At 41.6% G+C, this 26,989-nt stretch overlaps 1 protein-coding gene across 1 annotated transcript; it reads left to right on the top strand.

Annotated features, from left to right (window-relative positions):
* The first annotated feature begins 341 nt into the window (after positions 1 to 341).
* TMEM74 (transmembrane protein 74) lies at positions 342 to 2,143 on the top strand. Its single transcript, XM_010225890.2, has one exon. It carries the CDS (start codon positions 342 to 344, stop codon positions 1,266 to 1,268), a length of 927 nt encoding a protein of 308 aa, XP_010224192.2. The 3' UTR covers positions 1,269 to 2,143.
* Positions 2,144 to 26,989: the final 24,846 nt, after the last annotated feature.

The following is a 26,989-nucleotide window of genomic DNA, read 5'->3' on the forward strand; positions in this document are numbered from 1 at the left end:
GCCGGCCCCCCTGGAACAGCTGAGAGGAAGACTCATGTATTAAATTCATGTTATCTCCCCTTCAGTGTATTAATGTAGCATCATGAGGTTGTCGGGCTTGGTTTTTGTTGTTGTTGGCTGCAGTTTTTTCCCCTCTTTCCCTCTGCTATTTCATTTGCAGACCGAGAAGCAATGAATGTCAGAGGGGATTTGTTTAATCATTTAACCGCTGACACAAGCCACGTCTGCAGCAGAGCGTGGCTGGAGGAGTAGCCGGTTTCTGGGAGGCGGCGGGCGGCTGCCCCGCGATGCCGCTCGGCAGCGGGACGCCGTAGCGCGGCGGGGCTCGCCGGCCACGCGCCATGGCGTGCATGGAGCTGCTCTACCTCGCCAAGGAGAGCGGGCAGGCCGTGCCGGGCCCTGGCGGCGCCTGGCCGCCGTGCGTCCCTCCCCGCGAGCCGCAGGGGCAGCAGCGCCAAGACGGGCACGACCACGACGTGTGCGCGCGAGCAGCTGGGGCAGCGCGGGGCTGCGAGAGGCAGGACACGTCCTGGGCCGAGCCCACGCTGCCGGCACCGCTGCCGGGCCCTCCCGGCGCCTCTTCCCCGCAGGACCCCGCTGTCCCCGAGTGCTTGAGCGGAGGGGAGGGAGCGGGCAAGAGGAAGGGCTGCTGCTGCGCCCGGGAGCTTGAGACGTCGTTTACCTACGTGGATGAAAATGTGAACCTGGAGCACGCAAGGAGTCCCCCCTCTCCTCCGGACAGCGGCTGCCAGGGTGCCCCCGCGCAGCAGGACCCTCGCGGGACGCTCCCGCCGGCCTGGGGTCACCATTCCCCGTCCCTCGTCTCCGAGGAAGATGATGCCGCCTCCGAAGCGACTTCGGGGAAATCCGTAGACTATGGGTTCATCAGTGCCATTTTGTTCCTGGTCAGCGGCATTTTGCTGGTGATTATTTCCTACGTGGTGCCCAGGGACGTGACTGTAGATCCCAACACAGTGGCCGCCAGGGAGATGGAGAGACTGGAGAACGAGAGCGCCAGGATTGGCGCTCACTTGGATCGATGCGTTATCGCCGGCTTGTGTCTCTTGACCCTGGGGGGAGTGGTGCTCTCCAGCCTTCTCATGATGTCCATGTGGAAAGGGGAGCTGTACCGGAGGAGCAGGTTCGCCTCCTCCAAGGAGTCTGCAAAGCTGTACGGGTCCTTCAACTTCAGGATGAAGTCTGGCGCAAATGACAATATGTTAGAGCTATCGTTAGTTGAGGAAGATGTGCTTGCCATAGATAATTAGTGTGGTCATGACTTTTAAGGCAGCATTTCCACAGGAAAATATATTTAATTAAAGAAAACAGATGCAGCTTAAGATAGCTGGTGATGCAGTTAATTTGTCCGACCTGAATGATTTTTTTCGTAAGCTCTATAACTGAATGTTTGCAGTACATGAGCACTTGTTGTAAAGGGAAAACGTGCCAGAGAAAATGCAGTCAATATAAAATGATGAAAACCACTGAATAAAAAGAGATTGGTGATAAGTAGGTTCATCAGATGCTCCTTTATCAGAATATAAAATATTCCTTCAGTCTTTTGCTTGTATAATTTTCTTATTACTCCCATGTAAAACAGAAACATCTTTGCCACTTTGGAAGCTGTTAATTGCTGCAGCCTACAGAAGGTTTATTAACAGCTTGCTTGGTCTCATGTAAAGAAGGAGGACCAATAATTAAATAGCAAGACTGACATTTAATTAAGATATTTAATTAATTTAATTTATTTTTAAGCTGACCCCTTCTCCATGGTGAGTGAGAGCTAAAAAAAACAAACGAACACGACTTGGTTATCACTTAGCACAGGTCTTCTGGATTCTGAAAAGTGATACAATTAGCGATGATTATTTAAAATATAAAGTAAGGGTCAAAGGGCGGGGGACCATATGGCTTATGGTCTTGGTAGGAGACAAAAGGCTCTTTCATCGTGAGGTCAGTGGTTCCATTTCAGTGCAGATTAGCAATGACTGATAATCGTTAACTTCTGATAGCTATAGTGCCCATATAAAAGAAGTTTAGTTCCTAGTGGACGGATGTCTTGGTATAAAAACTGCCATAACTTGAATTAAGTGGTCTCCTGTCTAGACTCTCTAAAGACACAAGGACTGAAAGAGCAACGGGCTGCAGGCACTGAACCCTTCTCCTTCAGTGCAGATGCTGAAACAAATTCAAACTCAGCTGCAAGGCTTTGCTTATACCAGGGCTATTTGTATCCTACTTGTTCCTTGGAAACTTCAGTGCTGTCTCCCCAGGCTGTCAGCCTTCTCACAGCCCAAAAGGAAAGGTCAAAACAGAGTTTTAGGGTGCTTTCCTTAAAAAAAATAAAGTAAAATAAATAGTCAGGGTAACTGTCAGGCAGAGGGGCTGATGTGGGGCTCGGTACTGCATAGGCAAGGGTACGTGTTACTGTTGATCCTAGTGATGTGGCACTGGAGCCAAAAACCTCAGCTGCTGGTGGCATTTCCTTTAGTTTTGGCCAGTTTCTGTGGAATGTTAAAGCTGGGATTTTGTGGTGCTGGGTGAAACAGCAAGGATTGTTGTACACAGCAATGTCATGTCTTACTGTATAGTGGTGGCTTATGCATATATATTTGTATATATATGTGTGTGTATGTCTTATCCTCTGGCAGAGCCAAATGTCAGGGAAGAGCTCTGTCCCTTGGCTTAATAGAAACACGCAGTTCCCTGCCACAGTTCTGTCCATCACGAGCCAGATCTGAAACATCAGTAAGAGCAAATGTTTCAAAACTGAGGCTTGTTTCCATCTACAATGCCCTGAGATACCCAAGGAGAGGACTTGGGTTAGGGCTTGGGATGCCACTGCTGATGAGACAGGAAGGGGGCTTGTGTCATGGTCTCGAGCACACTTGGCCACTGGAGCTCCCCAAGGCCAGTGTTCAACCTCACCCTTGGAGAGCCTGTGCAAGCGCACAGCAACGCAGTATTAAATTTCCAAGATGACTGTGGAAGGAGCTTCCATGGGATGAGGAGCCCTCCTCCTGCTGCCGCCAGACCCGGGCAGCTGAGTGAATGGTGCAGAGGGAGGACTCTGTCGGTGACGAGAGCACTTCCAGGCTGGGCCCCAATGGGGACCACCATGCACCGTCTCTTTCCTCCATGCAGCAGGAGTGTTGGAAAGGAGGCTGGTGATTCAGAGCTGTTATTTTTGTTTTTTAATGATACATATGCAGAAAATTGGAGTACATTCCATAATTGCGGCAGAATGACAGCTAAAGCTGTAAAGATCACAGATTTCTTGTAAGAGCCATGGCATGCCTTAATGCTGATTATTAGCACTAGAAAAGAGACCGCTCCCCAGACTGGCAGTGTATGATTATTAAGTGAGAAGTTTTCTGATGCTCTGTAAAATGCCTGTCACCGATCATGGGCCTGAAACATTTAAATGAACCCTCAAATGTTCCCTGAACATTTCAAGGAAACCTAAGTCAACACATTAGTCTAAGTATGCAGTGCAAAAGTGTGAGGAATACAAATTTTGAAGTGAGAGCACTAACAGAGTTTCTTTATTTTGGCGCTAACGCGTGCTACCGAAGAGGTGAAGGAAGGCTTTCAGAGGAAAGAAGGCAGAGGCTGAGCAAATAAAATCTCTCAGGATATGTCTCTGATCACCAAACAAAGTACATTGCAAGTTACAAGACTGTCTGGGTTGGTGATGTGATATAAAACCACTGAACTCTCAGGTTTTAATGATGCATGTGATAGAAACCAAAACAGTTGTCTAATGGTTGATTGTGGAAAACGAATGTATTAGTCCACTGCCTGAGGGACGGTGATTGCATCGCTGTAGTCACTGAAGGCAGTACCAAGGGCCGAGGCCAAGGGAGATTGATTGCCCTCTCATACACCTGAGCGATCGGATTTCCTCTGTTCAACATTTAATTGCTTTAAGGGTGCAAGTGTGAGGAGAACTGTTTTCTCATGGCCTGTGCTAACCTTGCCACATGGGTCAAGGGAGAGCTCTGCTCTGGGGCGAGGCAGTGGGTAGGTGACCCTGCGTTTGCAGGGGGGTTGGACTAGATGACCTCTAGGGGTCCCTTCCAACCTTAAGAATTCTATGATTCTATGATTTGGGTGCCTCCTGCACTAACCAGGAGCCATGTGGAGAGGAGGAACCACTTCTTACTGATTGTCCTGAGTACCAAAACGTGACACTTTCCCCTTTTCTACCTCATGACGTGTCCCCTGGGTGCCTAGCCGTGGACCCCAGGGTCTCCCTTTCTATCCTGTCCTTCCCTCAACTTGACCAGCCTCATGGCATGGATGCCTGGCCTGGCCTGCGGTAAGCGGCCATCCCCATGAGCAGGAATTAGGGCTGACGCTTAGCCCCGGCTGTTACAGTGGCTCCCGCTGACTGTGGTGTCTGCCGTGTATTTTCCTTGTCGGGAAATTTGTGACCAAGGCTGCCCGTTTGGAAGCTGCCTGCGGCCCAGTGTGGAGTGTCACCCCAACCCACTGCAGTGCACGTCATGGCGGCGCTGGTGTCCGGCCTGCGTCCCCACACAGCCAGCCTGACCTTCTCGCTGCCGTCCTCCCAAGCCAAACCTGCAGCAGAAGCATTTAAACCCCCCTCCTAGGAAGCTAAGCTGGGCTGTTGCTGTTTTTAATATGTTTACAGTTTTCTAATCTTTGTAATTCTTTTAAAAATCTGTCCGTAATGAACATAACGTTTACCAGCTGGGAGAGTTAAACTGATTTAATCATGTAAATCTCCTTTTTGGACCTATTAAAAAGCAAAATGTAACGGTTTATCGTGAGCTTTTCACTAGTGCATTTGATGCCTTATTACAATAGTAACAGCGTTCTGTACAGGTGAAAAATAAAAAATCTATAAAGCTGAGCTCTTAGCATCATGGCTGTCTTTGCTGAGTTGCTTATTGCAGGGGTTTTCTCTTCCCTTCACATATGCCTGTCTGGTTCAGGTATCGATACCAGTCTGGTTACATATCAGCTTCTCCTCTTCACAGAGGACATAGTGTCTTGTTGCTGAAGGGAGTTGTGTCCTCGTCTTCACCAAACAGGGCTGATGTCAGAGCTGAGACTGTGGCTGCAGCTGGACGTGGACTTGGAAGTTGCCCCTTATCTCACCCAGTTATTTCCCCCCACATCCCCATTGATTGTTACTGCCCCATATTTGTGGCTCCTTCTCAATCAAATGGTGAGGAATAACTCCACCTAATCCAAGATATTACCAAAAGAAAACAAAAAAAAAAAAGGGAGTGAGGGGATGGACAGACCAGTGGGCAGGCATGAGGGAAGGTCCTGTGGTGGAGAGGTGGCAGTGGGCATCATGATGGCCGTCAGCACTGCGGCTACCTTGTCCTTACTACTCGCCTGGTTTGTCCACGGAGGGGCCACAGGAGAGAGGCAGCCAGGAATGGTATTTGCTTCACAGAGCCTTCTCAGCTGACCAGAAATGTCTGGAAAAGCCCTGGAAGGAGAATCCTACTTTTCCAACATTGTGTTGGGTGCTGCCACTCCCCAGCTCGGGAAGTGAGTGCAATGCCGGCCCCAGGGCAGCCAAGGAGAGCTCCTAGTGTGTGTACCTGCCATTGGGTACATGTTGCTGAACTGGACCCTGGGGGTGTCAAGAGAGGATCACCAAGGCTGAAACCTCCTTAAACTTATGTCCAAAAGCCATGTCACCATGCCCGGCCTTGTGTGCTTCAGGCAGCAGCAGTCTGGAGGTTTCCAGCTGAGCAGGAGTTCTGAGGATCTGCAGGTTCCTTCTTTTTTTGTTTTGTTTTGTTTTTTTTCTCCCCCAAATGGCCCATATGTCTCAGTAAAGCATCCTAACCACCTTTGACAACCCCCTACTCCCATGCAAATGTGATGATAGTAATGTATGTGATACAGATTCTGCCTTGCAATGTCAGATTTCATACTGCATATGGCTGGATAAGACCTCATCCTGCTGGCCTTGTTAATCAAATCATGTGTAGGAGTGCCAGTGATTAATTTGGATTCAGGTAGGAGTAGGGACTCTCTTCCTGTCTGATTAGTTTCTACAGTACCTGGTACAATAGGGCCCTGATTCTCAATTCATGTTTCAACTATTACTGTATAGCAATAATAAATGTGTCCCCAAGGTAACGGAATTGACTGCAGTCAAATTGCACCAATGCCAGATATAGCTATGGTATGCATCCAGTGGTTATTAAGAGGTTAAGAGAGTAGGTGTATTTATAGATATGACAATCCATCAGCTTAAAGATCCAGAAGGCTTTCTGACTAAAAGCGAACACTGAATTCATTGTTAACTGTTTTTTACAAGGTTCTTTTTGATCGTATCTTTTTACATTTTGAAGAACTCATCATCATGTATTATATTCACAGAGCCTTTTTTCACATGTGCATAAGCCCCGACAAGGTCAAGGATCCTGTAGACTGCAGGGAAGTGAGACTTCTCCAATTCTGTTATCAGTTTAAATGAAATTCTGTTGTAAATTAGCATAAAATCTGACCAGACAAGAATCTTTTATTTGAAATTAACCTGGTTAGTATTTATTTGTATAAACATAAATGTGGTACTCATTCTAGAAACTTAGTCAAATAATGCATGTTTTTAATATATTTTCAATGCAAATCCACAACTTAGATGTTTTTGAAGCCTTTCTGTATTAAAGACTTGCAGGCAGGTTTCTGCTCATTTATGTGCAGCGTTTTCTGTCTTTATATATACTTATAAGCACAACTTATTCTGAGGCATTCTGAATTGCACTTGATGTGTGTTATAATCTGATATATATATATATATATATGAATATATATGTGCGTGTGTGTGTATAAATATATATAAGCTGCAGCCTGGTATTTGCTCTGCTAATAACCACTGCTTCCATTTGAATGTATGCAACTACTCGGGAAGTGAGATACGTTGTGGTATGCTACATCACTTTTACATAATGCCTGAACTTAGGATATCAAAGCATTTTGTATAACATGTACTGCTCCTATTTTACAGATGAAATGGCTCGCCTCCATTGCCCAGAGAGCCGCTAGGAGAGCTGAGAACAGAAACCAAGGCCTCTAAGGAATAGTCCAGCACTATGGGAAGAGCTTAATCATTACAGGGTCCCTGAAAGAAATGAATCCAAAAGAAATTGCAAATGTTTGAAACTTTTTTTTGATTTATTTCTTAAATGATGTCATTGCAGTTTAATTTCTTGTACAAAATAACTTAAACATTTCATAGCAAGTCAATCCAAATTAAGTTTTGCTAATACTTGTAGGAATTTGAGGAAGGATTTGCACTTTTAAGGTATTTGTGTTATAGTAAGCCTTTTTTTTAATAATGTTTGAAAAAAATCGATAGGCTTCTTTTCAAATCATAAAATTCATATCTTTAGATCAGCACAAAAAAGCTTCTCTTTTCCAATAATAGTTTCTGCTTTGACAGATTTGTGTGCAGAGAAATTTAGCTGTTGTTGAATAAAACATTGCCAGCAGCAAAATTGATTAAGTCCCTTTCGTAGAGGACAAAAAAATCAATTCCTCCCCTTAGAAGTATCTAAAAGATGTTGATCATCTAGAAATGTAAATAAAGTCCTTTAATCACTATTCTCCTGCTGCAGTGTATCCATCTAATGGAGATTGGTTTTTGTCTCTTTACAGCTTAAAATAAATTTGGTTCAATTCTGACATAAAGCAACTTTTGACAAACTAGCCAGACTAACTGCACATCAATGTGAGTAATATCAGGTAGCTATACTGACTTTTTTAAATTACTTTTCTGAAGGATTAACTTTTCATGAAATAAGTCTATGTTTGATAACAATATATTCAAGTTGGAAACAACTGTATATTCACAGAGAAGCAGAGTAGTAGAAAGTATGTGAATACTTTCAATTTCTGTGTATTACCTTTCTGATTTCATGTAAAAAGAGAGCACTTTCACGATATCTTGATCAGTAATTGAGAAGGGCTATTAAGGGTCGTGGAGAACTGACTATCAGCAGACAGGTGCAGTGTCTCTAGCTCTGTAAATCTCTAGGCTTCTGATTGCTAAAGAGCTGGGAGACGATGCCAGGGCATGCTTGCCTGTTTTAGATACAGCAGTACCTGCTGCTGCCTACAGTTCTGTGATAGATGGGCCTTTGGTTTGATCCAGTCTGACCCAGTGTTCCCAGAATTTCTTGCTTCTCCTATAAGAAGAATACCAAGTAGTTGCTTTGCCCTTGTGGCTTCCCGAATAAGGAACTTTGAATCAATGTCATAGTCTCTTCCCTTTGTTTTTTTCTTCCCTACAGGCTGGTAGAGATCCTGAGCGGCCATTTTCCAGTCTTGTGGAACTGCGTTCGCCTTCCATGAGTCCTCAGAGATAATGGTGCCTGGCTGTGAAATTGCTGAGCAATACAGGGTGAATTTTATGAGGCTTGCATGCTTTGAAACCATAATGTGTCTGTGTAGTCTCTTTTTTTCCTACTCTATTCTAGCCAAAGTTCTTAATAAGTTCTAAAGTCTATACATAGTCTGAATTATTTTAGCCATTTTAATGAAATGAGGGAAAAAGTGCTATAAGCTATTCTGCCTTCTGAGCATTGCTTTCCAGTGATATTCCTCCTTCCCTCCCTCCCCACAGAATAGAGGACCAGTTCTTCCCTTGACTTCTTTCTTTCTAATAGATCACTTCCTTAACACCTTTTTTTTCACTCTAATGCTATCATCTCATTCGATGTCCTTGCCTGTGGCCCGCACAACCATTGTGCAATACTTCCCTACCTGTTATTAATTTTTTGACCTAATTTCCACAATGGGGATTATTTTTTTCTTAACTTTCAAGTCACTGGCTCATGATTAGCTAAAATCAATGCTTATTGTGCTTATTATTTTTTATGTTTTCACATTTCATGTGTGTTTGCTCTTGTGTCCTTAATTTTGATTAAAAATTTGCTAAATTTCCCAACTGTCTTTTTCATTTAGATTTTCATTACATGGGAGTGTATGAATCAGTTCTTTAAATTTACTACTTTTTTGAGTCTTTTTTTCTCCAGGCCAGAGTAATCTGCTGTACTGACTCTGTTCTGTGTTGATTTTACTTTTTCTTGACAAGTTCAGCGTGGTGTCCTGCCTGTTCACCGTCCCACCTCCATTCATTCCTTACCCAGCCTTTCTGCCTTTCATACAGGTAGCAAAGGTTCTGCTTGGAGATTCTGTGGTGTTTTTACTCTTGGAATTTCCAAACCATGTTATTAAGAAAAGTATTTCTAGCTTACTTATGATATTAAGTGTTAATGCAGAGCTATCGAGATTGGGAATGTCTTTAGTTCAATTTCACAGTATATTGAAACCAGTTTTAACAAGCCAAGTTAGAGACCAAAATCAATATTGGACGGTGCTGAAAAGCCTGTTCAACTGCTGTCTTAAGTGGCTTGTACAAACCTTTCAAATTATGTTGCCAGCAAATGGAGGAAATACAGCTTTTAAAAAGTCAGAGAATTATTAATAGTGTGTTTGACCTGCAGACCTGCACAGTCTACAAGAACATCATTTGTCATATGCTGCCTTATGCCTAATTCTGCAGCCTCTGCAGAGATGCATTTGCTCATAGCAGTGTGTGTCAAAGAGTGAGGGTCAGGGACTTACAAGCACAGGGAACTGGGGGAGGGAAGGAGAGAAGGGATGGCTCGCCATCAACCCCTGGACAAAAAGGGAGGGCCACAGAGACCACTCGCCTCATGTATCATTCACACACTACTGCTATCTCTTGCCCTGGCACATGAGAGAAGATCATTGACTGTGCTGTTCAGCTACCCAGCAGGGATAGAAGAGTATGGAGAGACACAAATGTCAGATGTCTTCATGGGGAAATAAAAAAATGCTGCAGCAGCAGTTGCCCTCAGCATCTCAGGAGCTTGCAGGTACCCAGCACCTTCGACTGGGCAGTTGTGCACCATCTGCATCATCTGCACCATCTGCACCATCACGAAGCAGCTTCAACCCTTAGTGACTTCAACAAATGTCTGACTAAAAGTTATTGCTGTTATTAAGTCAGTTCTGGACAATGCCCTATCATCTGTGGGGAAAAAAAAAGAAGTGGATGTACTACAGACAGCAAGCTTCTGATTAATTAATCTGTCTCAGAAGGGCAGAAAAATGTCACTTACTGGCTGGAAAAGTCTCTGCACTGATTTCTGGACTCAGGGTTCTGGAAGCGCCACAAATGTATATCTTTACTTACCTCTCTGATTCAAAGAGGTGTAAACTTTCTGTCCCCAGACAGTTCAATTTTGATTTTACATATGGAGTGGCTCAGGATCATAAATTATTTCTAGTACCTACATTTGACTGTCTTACATATTGTCTAGTGCCGGATCGAATGCATAGGAAAAAAAAAAAAAACATGTATTTTATGAATCACATGATGTTCAGATGGGATTAAGCCAACCTATCTGCTGTATGGCTGAGGTAGCCTGAGATATAATTTGAGGCAGGGTTACTGCTACTGCTCCTGCACTCAGCAGTATGAAAGGAGCTGTGACCCAGAGAGATAAACAGCTCCTGGGGTATGTGCTACAGCACAGCCTATACAGCCCAGACTGTACCTAAAAGCACAGTCCAAACCATGGTGAACAGTTTTTAAGGAAGATTTTTGTTTTATTTTGTTCTGTTTTGTTTTTAATAAGTAAATATATGTGAAGGGCAGAATCCACGCTGTGGAGGGCTTCTGTGGAAAATTTGTACAATGTTTAAGAACCTTTCACAGAATATGTCCCACATTCTGTTCAAAAGTGCTGCAATACTCAACAAGGAAAGTAACTTAACTAAACCTAGTAGTTTATTTACATGCTGTATGAGTCAGAGCATTACAAGTTAAGGGGTCTGAATCCAAGATGTGGGATGTGAATCTGTCACAGCTCCTAGGAAGAGAGCAGCTTTCACATTGGTTCCCCAAGCTAATAATTATTTTCATCTAAAGTTTCCAACTATCATTCATGTAAGAGATTGTTTGGGCTAGTTCCTCTTTTAATCAAGCTATTTTAAGCATATATAATTACCTTATTATTACCTCAGGGAGGTGGAAATCAAAGAATAATAAAAATACCTTTCATCATTCTGTCAGAAGGAAGTAGATGGAACTAACAAGAAGAAATTGTGAGGGAGGATGCATTTCTTATCAGCAAATTATCAAGCAGGTTACATGGATTTCACAATGTAGGTATTTACAATCAATAATTATTGGGTGAATAGATTTCACATTTCATACAGAATTGGATTTAGTCAGCTTGGCTGATGCTGCTGTAATATACAGGCCAATAAAGAGTATAAGTCAAAAATAAAAACAAAGGCAAAACCAAACCTCTGCACACCAGCCCAAAGCAAAGGTTTGCAGGTGTTTTTGGAGTATACAAATTCTTTCAAGTCACAATGTATATATTTAGTAAAATCATGGACTGGCCATTCTTTATACAAATAAACTGAATCATAAATTATAAAAAAAATCCTGATTTTGAAAGCAATGGCACCCTTTCATAAAACATTTCTTCTAGGTAAGTGCAATGTGAACACCTCTCTATCCATTTCTATTTTAACACAGAATACAGTGATTTGTCAGCAGTTTCTTGGGCTACAAAATAAGAGCCCAATTACATTTCTAGTGAGGTTAATGGCAAAGATTTCTTTCAACTTAATTGCTTGGGACAGGCCTTAAATTGTCTCTTGCATCATTCTGTAATCTTTTCAGAATCTAAGTTGATGAACAACTGTACCAATCTAACAGTTTTATCGTAGTCCGAAGGGTAGATCTTGTCTCTCATTCACTCCCTCCCACCTCTCCTGAATGTGTAGCCCTTCTCTTTGACAATTACCAGCCTCCTTTTCAAGCCAGTTCTAGACCCAGCAGAGGACTGTCTGATGATGACTAGGACAATTTTGATTTCTCTTTTCCATTTTGCTATGTCCTGCTTGCTCTACTTTATAATCTCCTCTCCATGGGTGCTTCAGAACCAGTAAGAAACTCTTGAGGATCTTGGCAAGTAACCAAGCCACCTCCTCCAGCATTCAGCACGCTGGAAACTCGCTCTCAGAGACCTATGTCTGTCACAGACCAACCCTTGCTTGGGCTGGTCGCACCCTTGAGCTAACAGGACACAGAGCCAGCTCAGGTCCCCAGACCACAGAGTGTGGCACTGTGTCCAAGCAGCATGCTTGGCCTTTCACCATACTGACACAGCTCGGTGGTTTGTGGATGGGAAGTGCCTTGTGCATGATTAATCCAGGTGTGGATTAACCATGGGAATTCAGCGCAATTGCCCCTGTAGCCTGGCATCCTTAGCCTTATACATCTTCACATCGGTAGTCCTGATGTTCTCACTTCTCCTCCGTCAGCTTCTCCTCTCTTGTTAATTCTGTACATCTTTTGCTACTAGCAATTCTCTGCTATCACGAGCTGCATGCAAATGCTGTGCTATTATTCTGATAACACATTTCTACTATCTCTATGAAATATGAGTATTTCATTCCATTTATTAGCTAGTTAATCTAATCTCTTGAAAAACTTTGAAATATTTTCTGCTTTTCTTCAGTGAGGCTGATTTATCTTTTCAATGCTGGTGGTAGGAAAAGGGTCCTCATGCGCTGCAGAAAAGTTTAATTTTCAGATGTTTTTACAAGATCCAAAGGATTTCAAAATAATAGCCTGATACACAAGAACATTTGGCTGAATGGTTTGCAGGAGAAGTATATGGGCAGTACAGGGCAGTTAGTCCTGAAACTGACAGATGAATAATTTGTCAAAAAGATTGTGTAGAAATTAGGAAATTCTTTGTTCAGAAACCTATTCTGATGCCTGTTTGTTTCCTTTGAATATGGGATGGCCCTCAGTGTGTCAGTCTGCTTTCCAGGTTGGATAAATCTTTTGGTAGAGAAGAAGCCACTTCATATAATCGCATAACAGTTGAGGTTGGAAGGCAGCTGTGGAGACTGTGTCCTTCCACTCAAGCAAGGTCACCTAAAGTAAATTGCCCAGATCCATATCCAGTTTTGAGTATCTCGACGGATGGAAAATCCACAACTTTTTTGAGCAACGTGTTTCAGTGTTCAATTACCATCACAGTAAGAAGGTTCTTTAAGATATGGGAATGGGATTTCACATGTTTCAGTTTGTGCTCATTTTGTGCTGACTTTTTACTGGACACCACAGGAAAAAAAGTCTGACTCATTCTTTTCTTCCCCCTGAGAAGTGCTTATACAAATTGATAAGATCCGGTTTGAGCCTTCTCTTCTCAAGGCTGAACAAGCCCAGGCCTCTCAGCCTCTCCTCCTATGACATTTGATAATGATAAAGCCAGAGCACCATACTTTTAGGCATCTGTGTCCCATGGAGGACAGACGAGGAAACCCGCCAGCAACTTTAACATGTTGCACCTCCTGGCTAGGTCTAGAGATCTTTTTGTCTAGAAACCTAAGGAGTATTTCATTAGCAGGCATTTCCTTCTGGGGAAATTTTGAATATACAGCATCCATATTTCAGAGTAAAAACAGATCTTAGAACTGACCTATTTTTTTCACAGAACTATACTATTTTACAGCATCCTCCTTAATTCAAAATGCTTTCAAAGTTTGTATATGCAACCAAATTTAAACGCTGAATTCTCCCTCTCCCCTTCAGTTCATCTAAAACTGGTTCTGGACTCCAGTCTGATATATTCATATCTCATCACAGTACTATTGACCATCATGATCTCAGTTTTATATCTATCTGGCACATTTTTCTCTCCTCATTTTTGCTTGGGGTTGATGCAAGGACAGGAGAAATAAAATGCAGACACAGGCCATTCTGATTTTTTTTTCATATGAAGAAAGCAGCTCTAAATTAACAAATCCAGACATATAGAGCATATATCAATTCATAGTTCCCATCAGCACAAACCTTTCATAATTTTTTCACTTCTTTAGCTCATAAATGATGCCATGCACTTACTTTTTACAGAGCAGGAGGTGACTGCATGACAAAATCCTATTCTCCTCTGGAAGTTTTAAGCTTGTTTTTGTTGATGTTGTTTGCTTTTTTTTTTCATTTTTCTGTCTCTTTTGACAGAGAAGACTTTCACACTTTTTTTGGTCTAAGATAACACAACCAGTTAACCAGTAAATCTGCCAACTGGATTGTTAGCAGAAGTGAAAAAATTCAAAGAGCTCTTAATTAATTGCGGTACAAAGAGGTTTCTTCTTTGGCCCTGAATCAAAGGGAGTTTTGCCAAAGGCTGTAGTCCACACTCTGCAAAATTCTCCTAAAGGGAGAAGGTTTTTTTTCATAACTGTGAAAATAGGTATAGCACAAATGACATTTGAGGTTTCTGTCGCCATTGATCTTACCTACATTCAGACCCAACTTACACTTGCTTAGCACCCAAATGTTTTTACTGTGGTGTGATTTCTGTGAGTCTTTGCTATTTCCTGCCCCTCTATGGCAAAGCCCGGAGGGATTTGCTGAGATAAGCAGTTCTCTGAACACCCAGACGAAACAAGAGCAGCTTCCAGCAGATTGATGCCTCATCATTAATTGAAGCTTTTCCAAAGATGTGGTTGCTCTTTCTGGTTTGAGTTGTCTGGTGTCTGATAAGGTGAGAGCTGTTGCTACACTTTTCCTGCGGCTGGAGAATTGAAAAGTGCCCTGTCTCCTACTCAGTTGCTAATTTTCACAGACTGTAACAATTTATAACACATTTATCCTTCCCTCAAATTATATGGGGTTTGGATAATAAGGTCAACATTTATAGAGCAAAGGCTGACAATAGACAAGTATATGTGTACATACACACACACACACATACATATAAACACACACATATATATAGTATAAGTCTAGAGGTTCACTTTTTATTACATGGAAGTGACACTATCTGTCATCAGGACAAATCAGGCTTTTTTTCACGTTTTCGTAGTTCTGTTGTATTCATAGTAATAACAATTCTGGGTTTCAAAGACATTTTAGTAACAATTTAGCCGACGAATGTGAGCGTAATATTTAAGAACTTAATTTTTAATGTGCATTTTTTCAGCATTTCCCATTCTGATGGGATTTGTTAATAAATCTTGTAGAGAGGTGAAGCTGTATCACCCCATAGTAATTATCTATTACAACTGTATCATTGCAGAAAAGAAAAAAAAAACTAAAAAACATCTAAATGAAAGGTGCATTTAAGACCGAATTGCTTACATTAATCTCTCATGAGAAATATATATGCTTGTTAATTATTGTATATCCCTCTAAGTTCTATTGCATTCTGCTGCATTATACATATATCTACGTACAAAGGCAGACAGACCTTTATACTATCCAATACTACCTAGGCAAGCAAGGTATATTGGTATCTACCATTCAACAAAAAATAATGCATCTGTCTTTGATAAGCAAAGGACAAAAAGGCAGTTTATGATGTGCTTTCTCAAGCAGCACCAGCTGTCAGTAGAGCAGGTCCTTACAAATCAGACCATATCAACTCAAACCCTTGATCAAGACAAAATGAAGGTCTTCCTTCTATACTGTTAAACCACAGATATGCATGCAGAAGTATGGGATGTTCTGACTCTACCCTATAAATATGGGAATTTGATATCAAAGGGCTTCAGAACAGATTTATAGCAGATAGATTTATAGCATGATCCAGAGTTGCACGATTAAGCAAGTTAGAGTAATTAACCACAGAAACAATTTACTAAGGCTTTTGCATCCCAACAGGTTTTAAAAACAAGATAGAATGTTTCCCTAAAATAATACTAATATCAATAATTACAATTATAAACAGATGTACCATGTCATACTGAAAATCAGATAGATGATTGCAGTCCCTTGTGACTCTAGTTGCAGTAATTGATTGTAACAACTCTTCTTTGAAGCGCTAGAGTGCTTTGCTGGCCTGAATTAGAGCTGGGAGTCATTGGGCCATCTTGTGCAAGTCATGTAATAAAAACCACTTTGCTTCAACTCTCCATCCATATAACTTGGTTCAGCTGATTTCCCTGCCTCACAGAGCAAGCATGTGGACAGGAACAGCTTGAGCAGCCCTTCTATAGTCCTATGCATCTGCCAAAGAAGATATTGTACACAAGGAATGGAGAAAGCCTTTCCCTCCAAAATGGAGAAGTGTGCTATACATATCATTACTTCCCAGAAGAAAAGAGGAGAAAATGATGTTCTCCAAAGAGTCACCCCTGAATAACAGTGTCTGCAGAATAACTTGGAGCCCAAAATCCTACATATCACACTTCCTTGGGTATATGGCTAGTGTGGCAAATTAGCCCTGCATGAATAAAATATCTGTCAGGAAAAACAGGGCCGTGTACATTCCCTCTGAAATGCTTGTGTGTGCAAGTGCCAAGAAAGGAATCTACCGGTACTGAACATGCTCTGAGTGGGGTTACAAAAGGCCAATTCTTTGCTTAAGCAGGGCAGGGGTATGCCCTGTCCCGTAAAACAAATCGCTACTGTTCGAACTGCTGAGAACAGGCAGAAGGAGAGGCTGCTATTGAGAGCTCGAACTATCTTACACTCTCTGAAGATAAATGACTGTTATGGAAAAGGCTGTTCTGGAATGCAGCAACATAGTGCTCTTGGTTAGTGGGAACAGGTAAATGAACCTTATTTACTTGTATCAGAAAGACTCTGCATTGTTAGATTTTGTTTTTCTTCCAGTTGGTGATCAGATTTTTACAAGGTCAAGTGGCATTTAACTCCAAGCACTCAATCTATTAAGAATGGGTAGGAGTGACTTAGCCTAATGCCAATTCAGAAAAAAGAAATGTTTTTAATACAGGCATATTTCTTACAGAAAGATGACTTCCATTTTACTTCTGCTGTTGTTCCATATTGGTTATTTCTTAACTTCCTGGGAAATGAAGGACTGAGAGTTCAAGTACGCCAAGCATGGAAATACAGAGGTTTCTGCTGAGCTTCTCAGCTACTTCTGTGAGAGTTTTGTGCTGTAGTCCCTGTCCTCAAGACCACTGCTGCACAAATGTGTCTACAGCAAGCCCAGGCCTGAGCTGGCTTGTACTGCACTGCCCACCTTGTCTGCTTCCAAGGTTAAACCAGGTTTGCCCGCAAAGGTTCACACAGACACACCAAAAGTGACCTCTGAGATCTACTTTTTGTTTTTTTTTTTTTTTTTGGAGCAGTAAGGAAGTTCTTACTGTTGTGTATGTGTAGGACTGAGGCATTTGCTATGAGAAATGAGAAGCTGAAAGGTACTGCTTAGAGTAGCCTGAGAGACAAATCAGGAGTTGAGGATAGAAATTAGTATGAAGGAATTCTCAGTAGACTGGTAGGGGATCATGAAATGCAGATGTCTTTTAAATGAAGAACAGTCCCCCAAGGCAGTTATGAGGAATCTCAGCACTTAAGCCACATGATGTTAGACTAGAGACCTAAGAGAATGTTTTTGCATAGGCAGGGAGGGAAAGACAATCAAATTCATCTTTTTAGCTCAAGTAATTCTAATGCTATATATCGTCAATATGTCAAAGGAATCATTTTCACTTATTTAGGATACCATATTGGCCAGATATATGACAAAGTCTTTATAAAGCCTCTTGTACTGTTTGTGAAATATAAACAGAGAGAGCATCATGGAGAGCTCTGCACTAAACACCTCAAAAAAATGCACTCATAATAAAACAAAACTATCTGTCTATCAAAAGGTAGTTGTGGTGGAGAGTAGGGAGTTAGGTGTTAAAGCACCTAGTTAAATTAAAATCCTGTTAAATTGGGCATTCTCTGTTTAACTCACACTGTTTTTTTTTTCTTGTTAATTAAAATCCAGTTGAAGCATGATTCTTCTAAAGGAATAAAGGAAATGTTCCAATAAAGAGTTAATCAAGATGAAAAAAAATTAAATCTCACAGCTAGCTTCATTACTCTTGCCTTTGTATCAGGTAAGGAAGAAGTCAGGCTCATAATGAACTGCAGTCTTGCACTTTGAACATTGAGAATGAATCGAATTAGTGTTTTGAAGTGTTAGAAAAGGAAATCACTAATCATGTATTCACAAAGTGATCCTAGTAATGTAGAAAAAAAAAAAGGAAAAAAGTGTTTTCAGTAACTTGTGAATTCTCTGTGAACACTGTAATTTTTACAGCTCTACAATTTTATGTATGGCATCTATTAATTCACAGAATGCGGTTCATAATTTCTGCGATCCACAAATGTGCTCACACATTTCTGAAGTCTGTTACTTAGTTCCCTCTACAACTCTCTTTGTTCTTATAATAGAACAAATATCTCAGATTGTCTGCTATACTTCCTTGAAAATGTAGGATGTGTTTCTGTTACTTTTGTTGGTGTCACATCTGGTCCATTTTTAGTGATATTCTCAATTGTTTAACAAATTGTTTAACAAATCTCATAACAGAGAGGTTACTCTAGTCTTTACTATCATCTAGCCAGCCCTATCTTTGTCTTGCTATTGTTAATTTCATCTCCAAAAATAATTCAAAATAATTTCCCTCTCTCCCTGATGTCTATCTATCTCCTTTTAATATTAGTAGGTTTTTGTTCTCTCGCTCTGATCTCCCAGTTTGCCCAGAGCACAGCCTGCATTTCCAAAGAAACCTGTTCACGGGTCCTCCTCTCTCTCTGCTAATATTTTTGTAGTTTCTAAAAATATCTAAGGACCAGATATACAAAGGTAAGGAAGCTCCTGTTTGATCAATGTAATCTATGGCGTGTAAAATATAGCCTGGAGAGGAAAGAACTGAGCATCCTAGGAATAGGACTCTTGGAAGCTCCTCTTCTGATTCCATTAAAACTATCCTGTCAGCCTTTCCCAAAACACCACAAGACTGCCTTTCTACCAAAACAAATAATATCTCCAGGCCTCCAACTCCCTCAGAGATTCGGAGGTTCTACAAAAAGGACAACCCAGGCAACTTCAGGTAGAGACATCGATGTAGAGCCCATCTCCCTAATAGCCAGGAGAGTCACTATCTGGTACTCCCTGGAAGTTGCACTTAGATCCTCGCTTCTGAAAGAAATATGTGGTGCTTCAGCCATAATGCACTACCCCTACTTGCTACCTCACACTGGACACAGGGTCCCTACCTGTCCCTTGAGACCATTGCCATCAGCAGCTGGCAGACAGGTCTGGACAGAGCCAAAATCCCAGTCCAGAACCTACATGACTTTTAACAACATATACAGGTAGTAGCTTTTATTTGAAACACATTCTCTGATATCACCCAAAATTAGGATCTTTAGTCTGAGACTGTGTTTTGAGTGCATTTTCCTCTGAGTCATGTTTCACTGAAGGAACCCAATGCCTTTCTTCTGTCCCAACATCAATGTTTCTGTGACAGGAAACTGTTTTGAGCACAAATTTCAAAGGCATCCTTCCTTATTATTTATGACTGCTGTGGTCAGTGAGTATTTGCACTGCTGTAGAACATCTCATTCTGAAGTTGGCTGTTGATATCTTCTATTCTTAGAAATAAAAGGTCACTTCAGAGCCCAAAACATGGTCATTTTCTGCACTTTCCATTTTAATCTGATTGTTTTTTTCCTTACTTTTATCCGCAGTAGATCCATCAAGTAGAGATGCCTACCTAGAAAGCCTGGGTTACATTAAATCTATCAGAGAAAGACACAGAGTTATAGAATTGTTTGAGTTAGTAGGGATATCTTGAGGTCATCTGGGACAGGACCCTCTTGAAACCACACCTGACCTAGAAGTTAGATTGGGCTCATCAGGTTATTGTTCAGTTGAATTTAGGCATCTCCAGAGATGGAGATCCCATAACAACTCCAGGCAGCCAGCTCCAGTGTTTGACAACTCGACCATATATGAATAATATTTTCTTTGTATCTAATCAGAATTCCTCATTTTGCAAATTATGTCAGCTCTCTTGCTCCCTTTGCCTGCTCTATAATCACCCATTAGATACTTGCAGATAGCAGTTAGGTCCCTCCTCAGCCTTCTTTTACACAAGTTGAACAAACAGCTCCTTCATGCCTCTCCTCTTCCTCAGATGCTCCAACCCCCTAAGCATCGTGAACACCCTCCTCTGTGGTCCTCAAAGACAGCACATGGGCAGATCCTGAAAAGCACACAACAGAGGCAGTGCTGGTTATGGTCTAGGAGTCAGACCTTCTGGGGAGCAGCTGTGAGGTGCAGAACTCATCTCTGCTCCTCGGAGCTTAGCAGGGGCTGCTGCATCTCTCAGGGGAACAATGTGGTCAGAAAAGCAATCGGTAACACCTTGCCCTCTATAAGGAGCATCATCTCTCATGTCTACAGTGCCTCAAGCTCTAACTCAGAACTGAAAAATGCAGTTTATATCCTACTTAAGAACATTTGCTGATGTTGACTGAAATTCTCTAGCTATTCAGTGGTGAAATCTAAAACATATCAAAAATTTTAGCATAGCCATTAACATGGTCATATCTTTCTATTGTCTCAACTCCTGCTAAAGCACAGAAGCAGCAACCTTGTCTCACTGGTAATGCCTTCTTATTTTATTGCTTCAGAAAATCCCATCCCATGCCACTTCTCATACTTCGATTCTTGAACATTTAATGTTGACTAACGCTAGTGAGCATTCTCATTGCTATTGTGAACATTAGCTCTGGGCCTTTTCTATGCATCCCCACTGCTCTTCAAGCAAAAAAATAAGAAAATATGTGCTTCAATTGTACTTTCATTGAATTCTTTTACAGTTTTGCTCTGTTTTTATTACCATAAAAGAAAGCAGGAAACTGTTTAGATGGAGAGTCATTGGTACCATATGAATAACTATCTACCGGGCATATTGAGCATAAAGATTTTATTGGGTAATTTTATTTAACACTGAGTTTTTAACATTTTACTTGGTATTGTGACATGTAAAATTGATTAAAATTGTAATTATTTTTCTGTAAAAAAGCTACAAGGTTAGGCACCACAAAGAGAAAAAGGAGATTCTTGTCTATTTTTCTGTCCTCAGTTATACCGAGATCATTTCTGCATGGGACAGACAGTTATCATTTACTACACTCTCTTTGCTACCTTTTCATTTATAATTAGCATACACTTAATAAAGATGTTATTATACACTAACAAGGAAAACATTAAAATATTCAGAGGCTGCACTGAGGTGAATTACACTAGGGCCAAAAAAATCCAACCAAAATAAAAATAAAGAAATGAAACACGTAACATAATTACTTGCCAGATGTATGTCTATGTATTCCATAGTCCTTGCTCCCTCTAATGGGAAGTTAATATTAAAGTTGCATGTACAATCTGTCTAACATAATCTGTAAACATTTGCAAATATGGTTCACACCGCTTTCTGCAGAATTTCTGGTTTTGTTTACTCTCACACTTGGAAAAGAAGATAAACAGAACCAGAAGGTATTCATGGAGTCAGAAGATGAAGGCCACAGCAGGGAAAATGTGCTTGACATAGCAGGATTCAAAACCTGCCTGGATGCCACCCTGTGCCACATTCTCTAGATGCCCCTGCTTGAGCAGGGGTGGTTGGACTAGATGATCTCTAGAGGTTCCTTCCAACCTTAACCATTCTGTGATTCTGTGTGATTCTGTGATTCAGTGGGATTTCAGAGAAGAGAATCGTTGTAAGTAACATGAGCAGCAGACACAAGTACAGGCAGCATCCGCAGGTAAGGGGAGCCTACTGAAGAGGACACCGTAGTTGTGAAGAATCACAGAAGTGCTTGTAGAGGGGTAAAGTTGAATTCCAGAGGGAATCAAGAGACAGAAGGTGAAAGGGAGAGAGAAAAGGAACATGCTAAGGCTCAGCATTTTGGAATTTCAGGATGCCTTATCATGGCAATACAACTTGTATTTCAAGTTACAGATCAAATGGGATTTTGATGTATCCATCTGGAGACTTAGGTTTTTCTTGGACTTTAGGAAAGAACATTTACTGAGGGGATTTGGTTTTGCTTGTTCCTCTAATTCTGTTTTTGCTGGGAAGGATCTTAATGCATCATTGGATCTCACCTCTGATTCATCCTTTCCAACCTGACCTCAGAGGAACCAGGGACTGAGACCCAATGAGGGAACTATAACTCTGGCCTTAAATGAACAATTACCACAATTACCATCCATTTCCCGCAAAACTGGAAAAACAGAACTTTAACTTTCTTCCATATTGCCTTGGCTGTCTTCCCTTGTCCAGGTTCTGTTGCGGGAATTGACAAAACAAGGCTTGCAGTTGGGAACATGTTGGCTGCCATGCTGATATTCCATCACCTAAGAAAAGGGTTAAGTAATGAAACCAGTATTGTAGATCACAGAAAAAGTGTTTCCCAGTGTTCTCTGCACTCAGTGGAACGAGTCCCACCAACGTCACTGAGTACTGGCTTAAGGCCTTAGTAAATATAGTGTTTATAAAGGAATCATTGTACATAGTGGGTGCAAAAAGGATGTCTTAATAATTCAGAAACCACAACTGAGGAAGGATTAGAGGCAAAGATTGAGAAAGTCATTGCTAAAGGTGAAAGCTAAAAAAACATAGATGTTAGACCAGAGTGAGGTATGGAATGGAAGTTAAGAAAGAGACGTGAAAGTTAGATTGAAGTTGGTCCAGCATCATCTATTGCTAGAAGAAGGCAATAAGTTGACATATTCTGATGAGCCTTTTATTCCTTGAAGCTCAGTTGCCTTTGCAAGTTTCTTTATCTTGCACTAATTCTGTTCCTGACTGCAGCTGTATTGTATACACTGGTAAAAAACACCTTAGTATATATAACCCATATGCCAATAGTTTGCCTAGTCCTATGAGCTTTTCACAGATGGAGACAGATCTAAATACCCTGGTACCACAGCCCTTCTACTGTACAGAGGGGCTGGCCATGAGGAGACAAGGCAAGAGTACTGTGAGCACTACGAAGTAGCATCCCCCAGAGCTGATGGCTTTGACTCAGTTTAGTAAGGATTTCTCTGTGCTTTGCAAAGGCATCCCAACATAACCTTAAAGGAAGCTGTCCCTGTCATCTTAAGGAAAGCTTAGCCAAGTGAGTTGAAACAGATGTTCAGAATTTGTCTAGTCCAGGATAGATCTGCATGTACCCTTTCCTTAAATGAACCTAAGTGAGTGCTTTTTCCTGACAACTTGCCAGGTGAGCTGACCTCTTGCGGATCATCTCACATCATGCATGTGAGATGCATGATCTTGTTACGATCAGTCAGGTGTTCACACAGTGAGATGCAACACATAGGCCTTTGAACATCTATGAGCACACTTCAGATGTCGTAACTTTAGGGACTCAAATTCAGAATCTCTCGCAATGTTCCTCGGTCATAGAAAAAGAAAACAAACAAACAAACAAAAACACTTCCTCTGTCTACTTCTTTGTGTGTTTATGCCTCGTATATGAAATGCTCAGTGAAGGGCTAGTACATTTGCTTGCTAGATGTGGCTCTTTATAAAGCAAGTTGATAGGAATGGCTCTGCTTTTTTAGGCATGCAAATACAACAGGCTTTACATGAGGCTGAAAAGTGGCTAGCTGGTCTCTGTACAGCTTCTCTCATTCCTTTGCGGCCAAGAGAGAAGCAGCACTTGGTGGAAGGGGTGCACCAACACTTGTGGACACGTCTCAAGCACTGCAGGATGGTGGCCTTGCAGGGCACGGTAAGAAATACATCCGCATTGCACTGACATTGTTCAACAGTGAGATCACTCTTCAGGGGACAACATTTGCCATTTACTAATAGGTATTTAGACTCGCTACCTCACACCAGAAAACCGCAACATACTCGGAGTTTCCAGCAGGGAGCAGCATTTATTCATTTGTGAAGCACAGGAGGCTCATGCCTGGAAGGATCAGACAACTGAAACTGAACTAGACTCTGAAAGCCCTTGCTTAAAAAATAAATACATGCAGATGAGTGGAGAGCCAGCAGTGTGCAAGGAAGGACAAGGAAAGCCTTCTTCATCCTCTTCATCAGCCTGATGCCTCTCTAAGCAGCGGGTGGTGCTTGGGGCTGGAAGGATCAGGTACTCGGAGGCGGCGACAGCAAATGAGATGGAGCAAAATATTCCCATTTAGGGAAGCATTTTCATCAGACAATTCACTATTCTCCCTGGTTCACAATCATTAGTCCAAGGACAGGAATTCCAGAGGAGGTTCCCACTAATAAAGCATGTATAATTTTGCCCCCACCTAACGCAGCGCTCTAATATTAAACAGCATATTTTGCTGCTAGAAGACTAATAAGATTTTCTATCCATCTAGGATACTGTCTGTTTTGGAAGTTTTCCATTTTTAAAAAGCCTTTATAAGGAAATGTTCCTTTATAAGGGACGTTTCTTACAACGAGAGCTTAAATTTAAATCCAAGGTCTCTGACAGTTGGATACTTCAGAATCTTTTATTTTGTTGCAATCTAATCTTCTACCAGGGTAAAATTTAAAACTAGAGATAACTATGAGGTGAACAAGTGCAAAGGAGAATATGTTCTTGTAATGTATAGTAAAATCACCTTCGCATTCAAAAGGAAAAAAAAAATCTATTAAAATACACCTTTACAGATTTTCTGTCAAATGTGAGTTCAAGAAGTTACATTCTACCTATTTCTTCTTACCATCGGGTCTAATACACTTTATTTTTTGCATGCCTGCATTTCAAAGCAGTCCTGGATGACATCTTGAGGGTAAATAGTGACAGCCATTCCTTTCTCATGTTACAAAAAGTATGTGCGTCATCAGAGAGTGCTTGTGGTGACATTACATGGATCCCTCTGCACCGTGATGCCCTGTCAGTGCATCCCTGCTCTGCACCGCAGCCTCCTGTCGCGGCCGTTCCCCGGAGAAGCCGCTGCTCCCCAGCCGTGGAACCGCAGTCGGTGAATCAGTCCGTACAGATACTGTAGATAATTACTCTGATCTATGTAGGCAGATGCAAATTGGCTTTGATCCATCAAGCTGGATCACCTGAGCAGTGAAGATAAAGCTGCATGTGCTTGAGTGAGGGCTCTGCAAGTTCCTGAGACCCTCAGCATATATTTGGTAAGTAAAGCATGTGCAGCTGGATACCCCAGGCATTCAGCCTCCAACTGGTTGAAAGCAAGCCCAAAGTTACCTCTAACTATAACATTATATAACATTTTAGTACTTGGGCCTTGCCTCCAGTGAGAAGGGTGCACAGTCAAAAAACAGATTACACTGACATTTACAGACATGCTTCACTTTCATCATACTTTTTCTCTTCATGTTGGAGCTAAAGGTTTGGTTCAAGATTGTTATGATTATTCAGTTATCTTAAAGACGCATTCCCATAGTTTCATTTGTCTAGAATTGCTTTTTTAAGTATAAACTTACTTTGTGCAACCCTCACTTTGAATGTCCTGGATTCATAATGTTTTGTTCTCAGATAAAAGCAACATTCCTTAAAATTTTTAATCCTCCAGTTATTAGTTGTAGTATTGTTTCCTAGCATTTCTTGAAAATTTTAAGATAATTATAACTGCCCATATACTCTCTGTATATGTGGTGCAAGTACGGTGCAAAGATTATATCAACAATGTTTTTTCCACTGATTTGAAAATTGCTAATCTTAGTATTAAATCTCTCTTAAAGTTTCAACTTTAAGGAGTAGATTCATCAGTACAGAAGAGTCTCATGAGGCATTAGTCCGCACAACTCAAATGGCTACTGTCCAGTACTGGCATTATGCAGTGAGCAATGTTTTCCTCTGGTGAAACTATTTCTTAATGTGCAGTTTGGAGACCATATGCATATACATAAATTGACTTAGGAGTTTTTTGTGATCAATAAAAGTAGCATGTGGTTTAAAAGAGTGTAGGAACCAGGTGCCAAGCAGAAGGATTGGGGAATAATCATTCTAGGGGAGGGTCTAGCTCTGTGACTTGTTTCTGTAAGCCACCAAAAGCAAATGCCTAGGGAAGAGCACAGGAGCAGGATGAGGATCTGAGGATACATCCCTGAACATTCTCACCACACCCAGCACCTTACGGCTTGGAGATTCTCTGGGAAAGAAGCACTTGTCTTCGTATCTGGTAATTTTGGTGAATCTTAATGACACTTCAACTTCTCTTGGCACTCATGGGACTTGTGTTCCTGCAGCATCCTACGGCAGGGAGTCCCCAGCTCACTTAGACCCTGAGCAATGAATGGCCTCCCTTCATTTGTTCTGAACTCATCACATGCCAGCTTCACTCGCCCCTCAATTCTTGGACTGAGAAAGATGATAGATGTTTCGTTAATGTTTACCATACCCACTTCAACTGGAAGCTCTTCCTTCATGGGAGTCACTCCAGGCAGTGCCCTCTGAAAACAGCCACCAAGAGTAGTGCAGCCAGGGACACCAGCTTCACATGGGGCTACTGAAGCCACCAGCCATGCACAGCACCTAAGGATCTCCCACATGTGGAGCCAAGCCATTAACTCTCGAGGAACCCTTCAAGCAGAGCTGCGCAAACCCCAAGTTCCTTTGTCCATAGCACATGCTGCAGTGTGGTGTAGTAATAGCTGAACTCGATTTACATGAACCACAGACTAGCCACAACAGCGTGGAGAGAGTAATTTACCCTGCCTCTTAGCAGGAATCCTTGAAGAGCCTTGACAAGTCCAAGTAATCTATCAGAGAGACGCCTGACAAGCCAACGCGCTCTCCCTGGATGCTAACATGTTACCAACAACAGGCTCATTATACGCAAATTAGCTGCAGAGGGGGTGACTGGCTGCTACACCTATTGCTACTCAACAACTACTCTGTTGAGAAGTTAGCTGAGATGTTTTCTTGAACTATCCTGGAATCTAGAAGTTTAAAAATCTTAGAAACCCCAGTCTGCATCATTGTTTAAAAACCTGATTTCTGCAGACAGTCTCTGCACAGATTTCATGAATGCTGCCTATATGGAAAGTTGGAAATAGTGTTTAGTGACTGAATTCCATGGGGAAAATAGAAATAACAAATTGATCCAGACACTCAATTTCTTAAACATTTCTGTTTTTAATTAATTTTAATTCCCAGCTCCATTACAGATTT

The sequence above is a fragment of the Tinamus guttatus genome, unplaced genomic scaffold, assembly GCF_059628265.1.
Source record: "Tinamus guttatus ecotype Peru unplaced genomic scaffold, ASM5962826v1 Tinamus_guttatus_pri_ptg000012l, whole genome shotgun sequence".
NCBI classification, from domain to species: Eukaryota; Metazoa; Chordata; class Aves; order Tinamiformes; family Tinamidae; genus Tinamus; species Tinamus guttatus.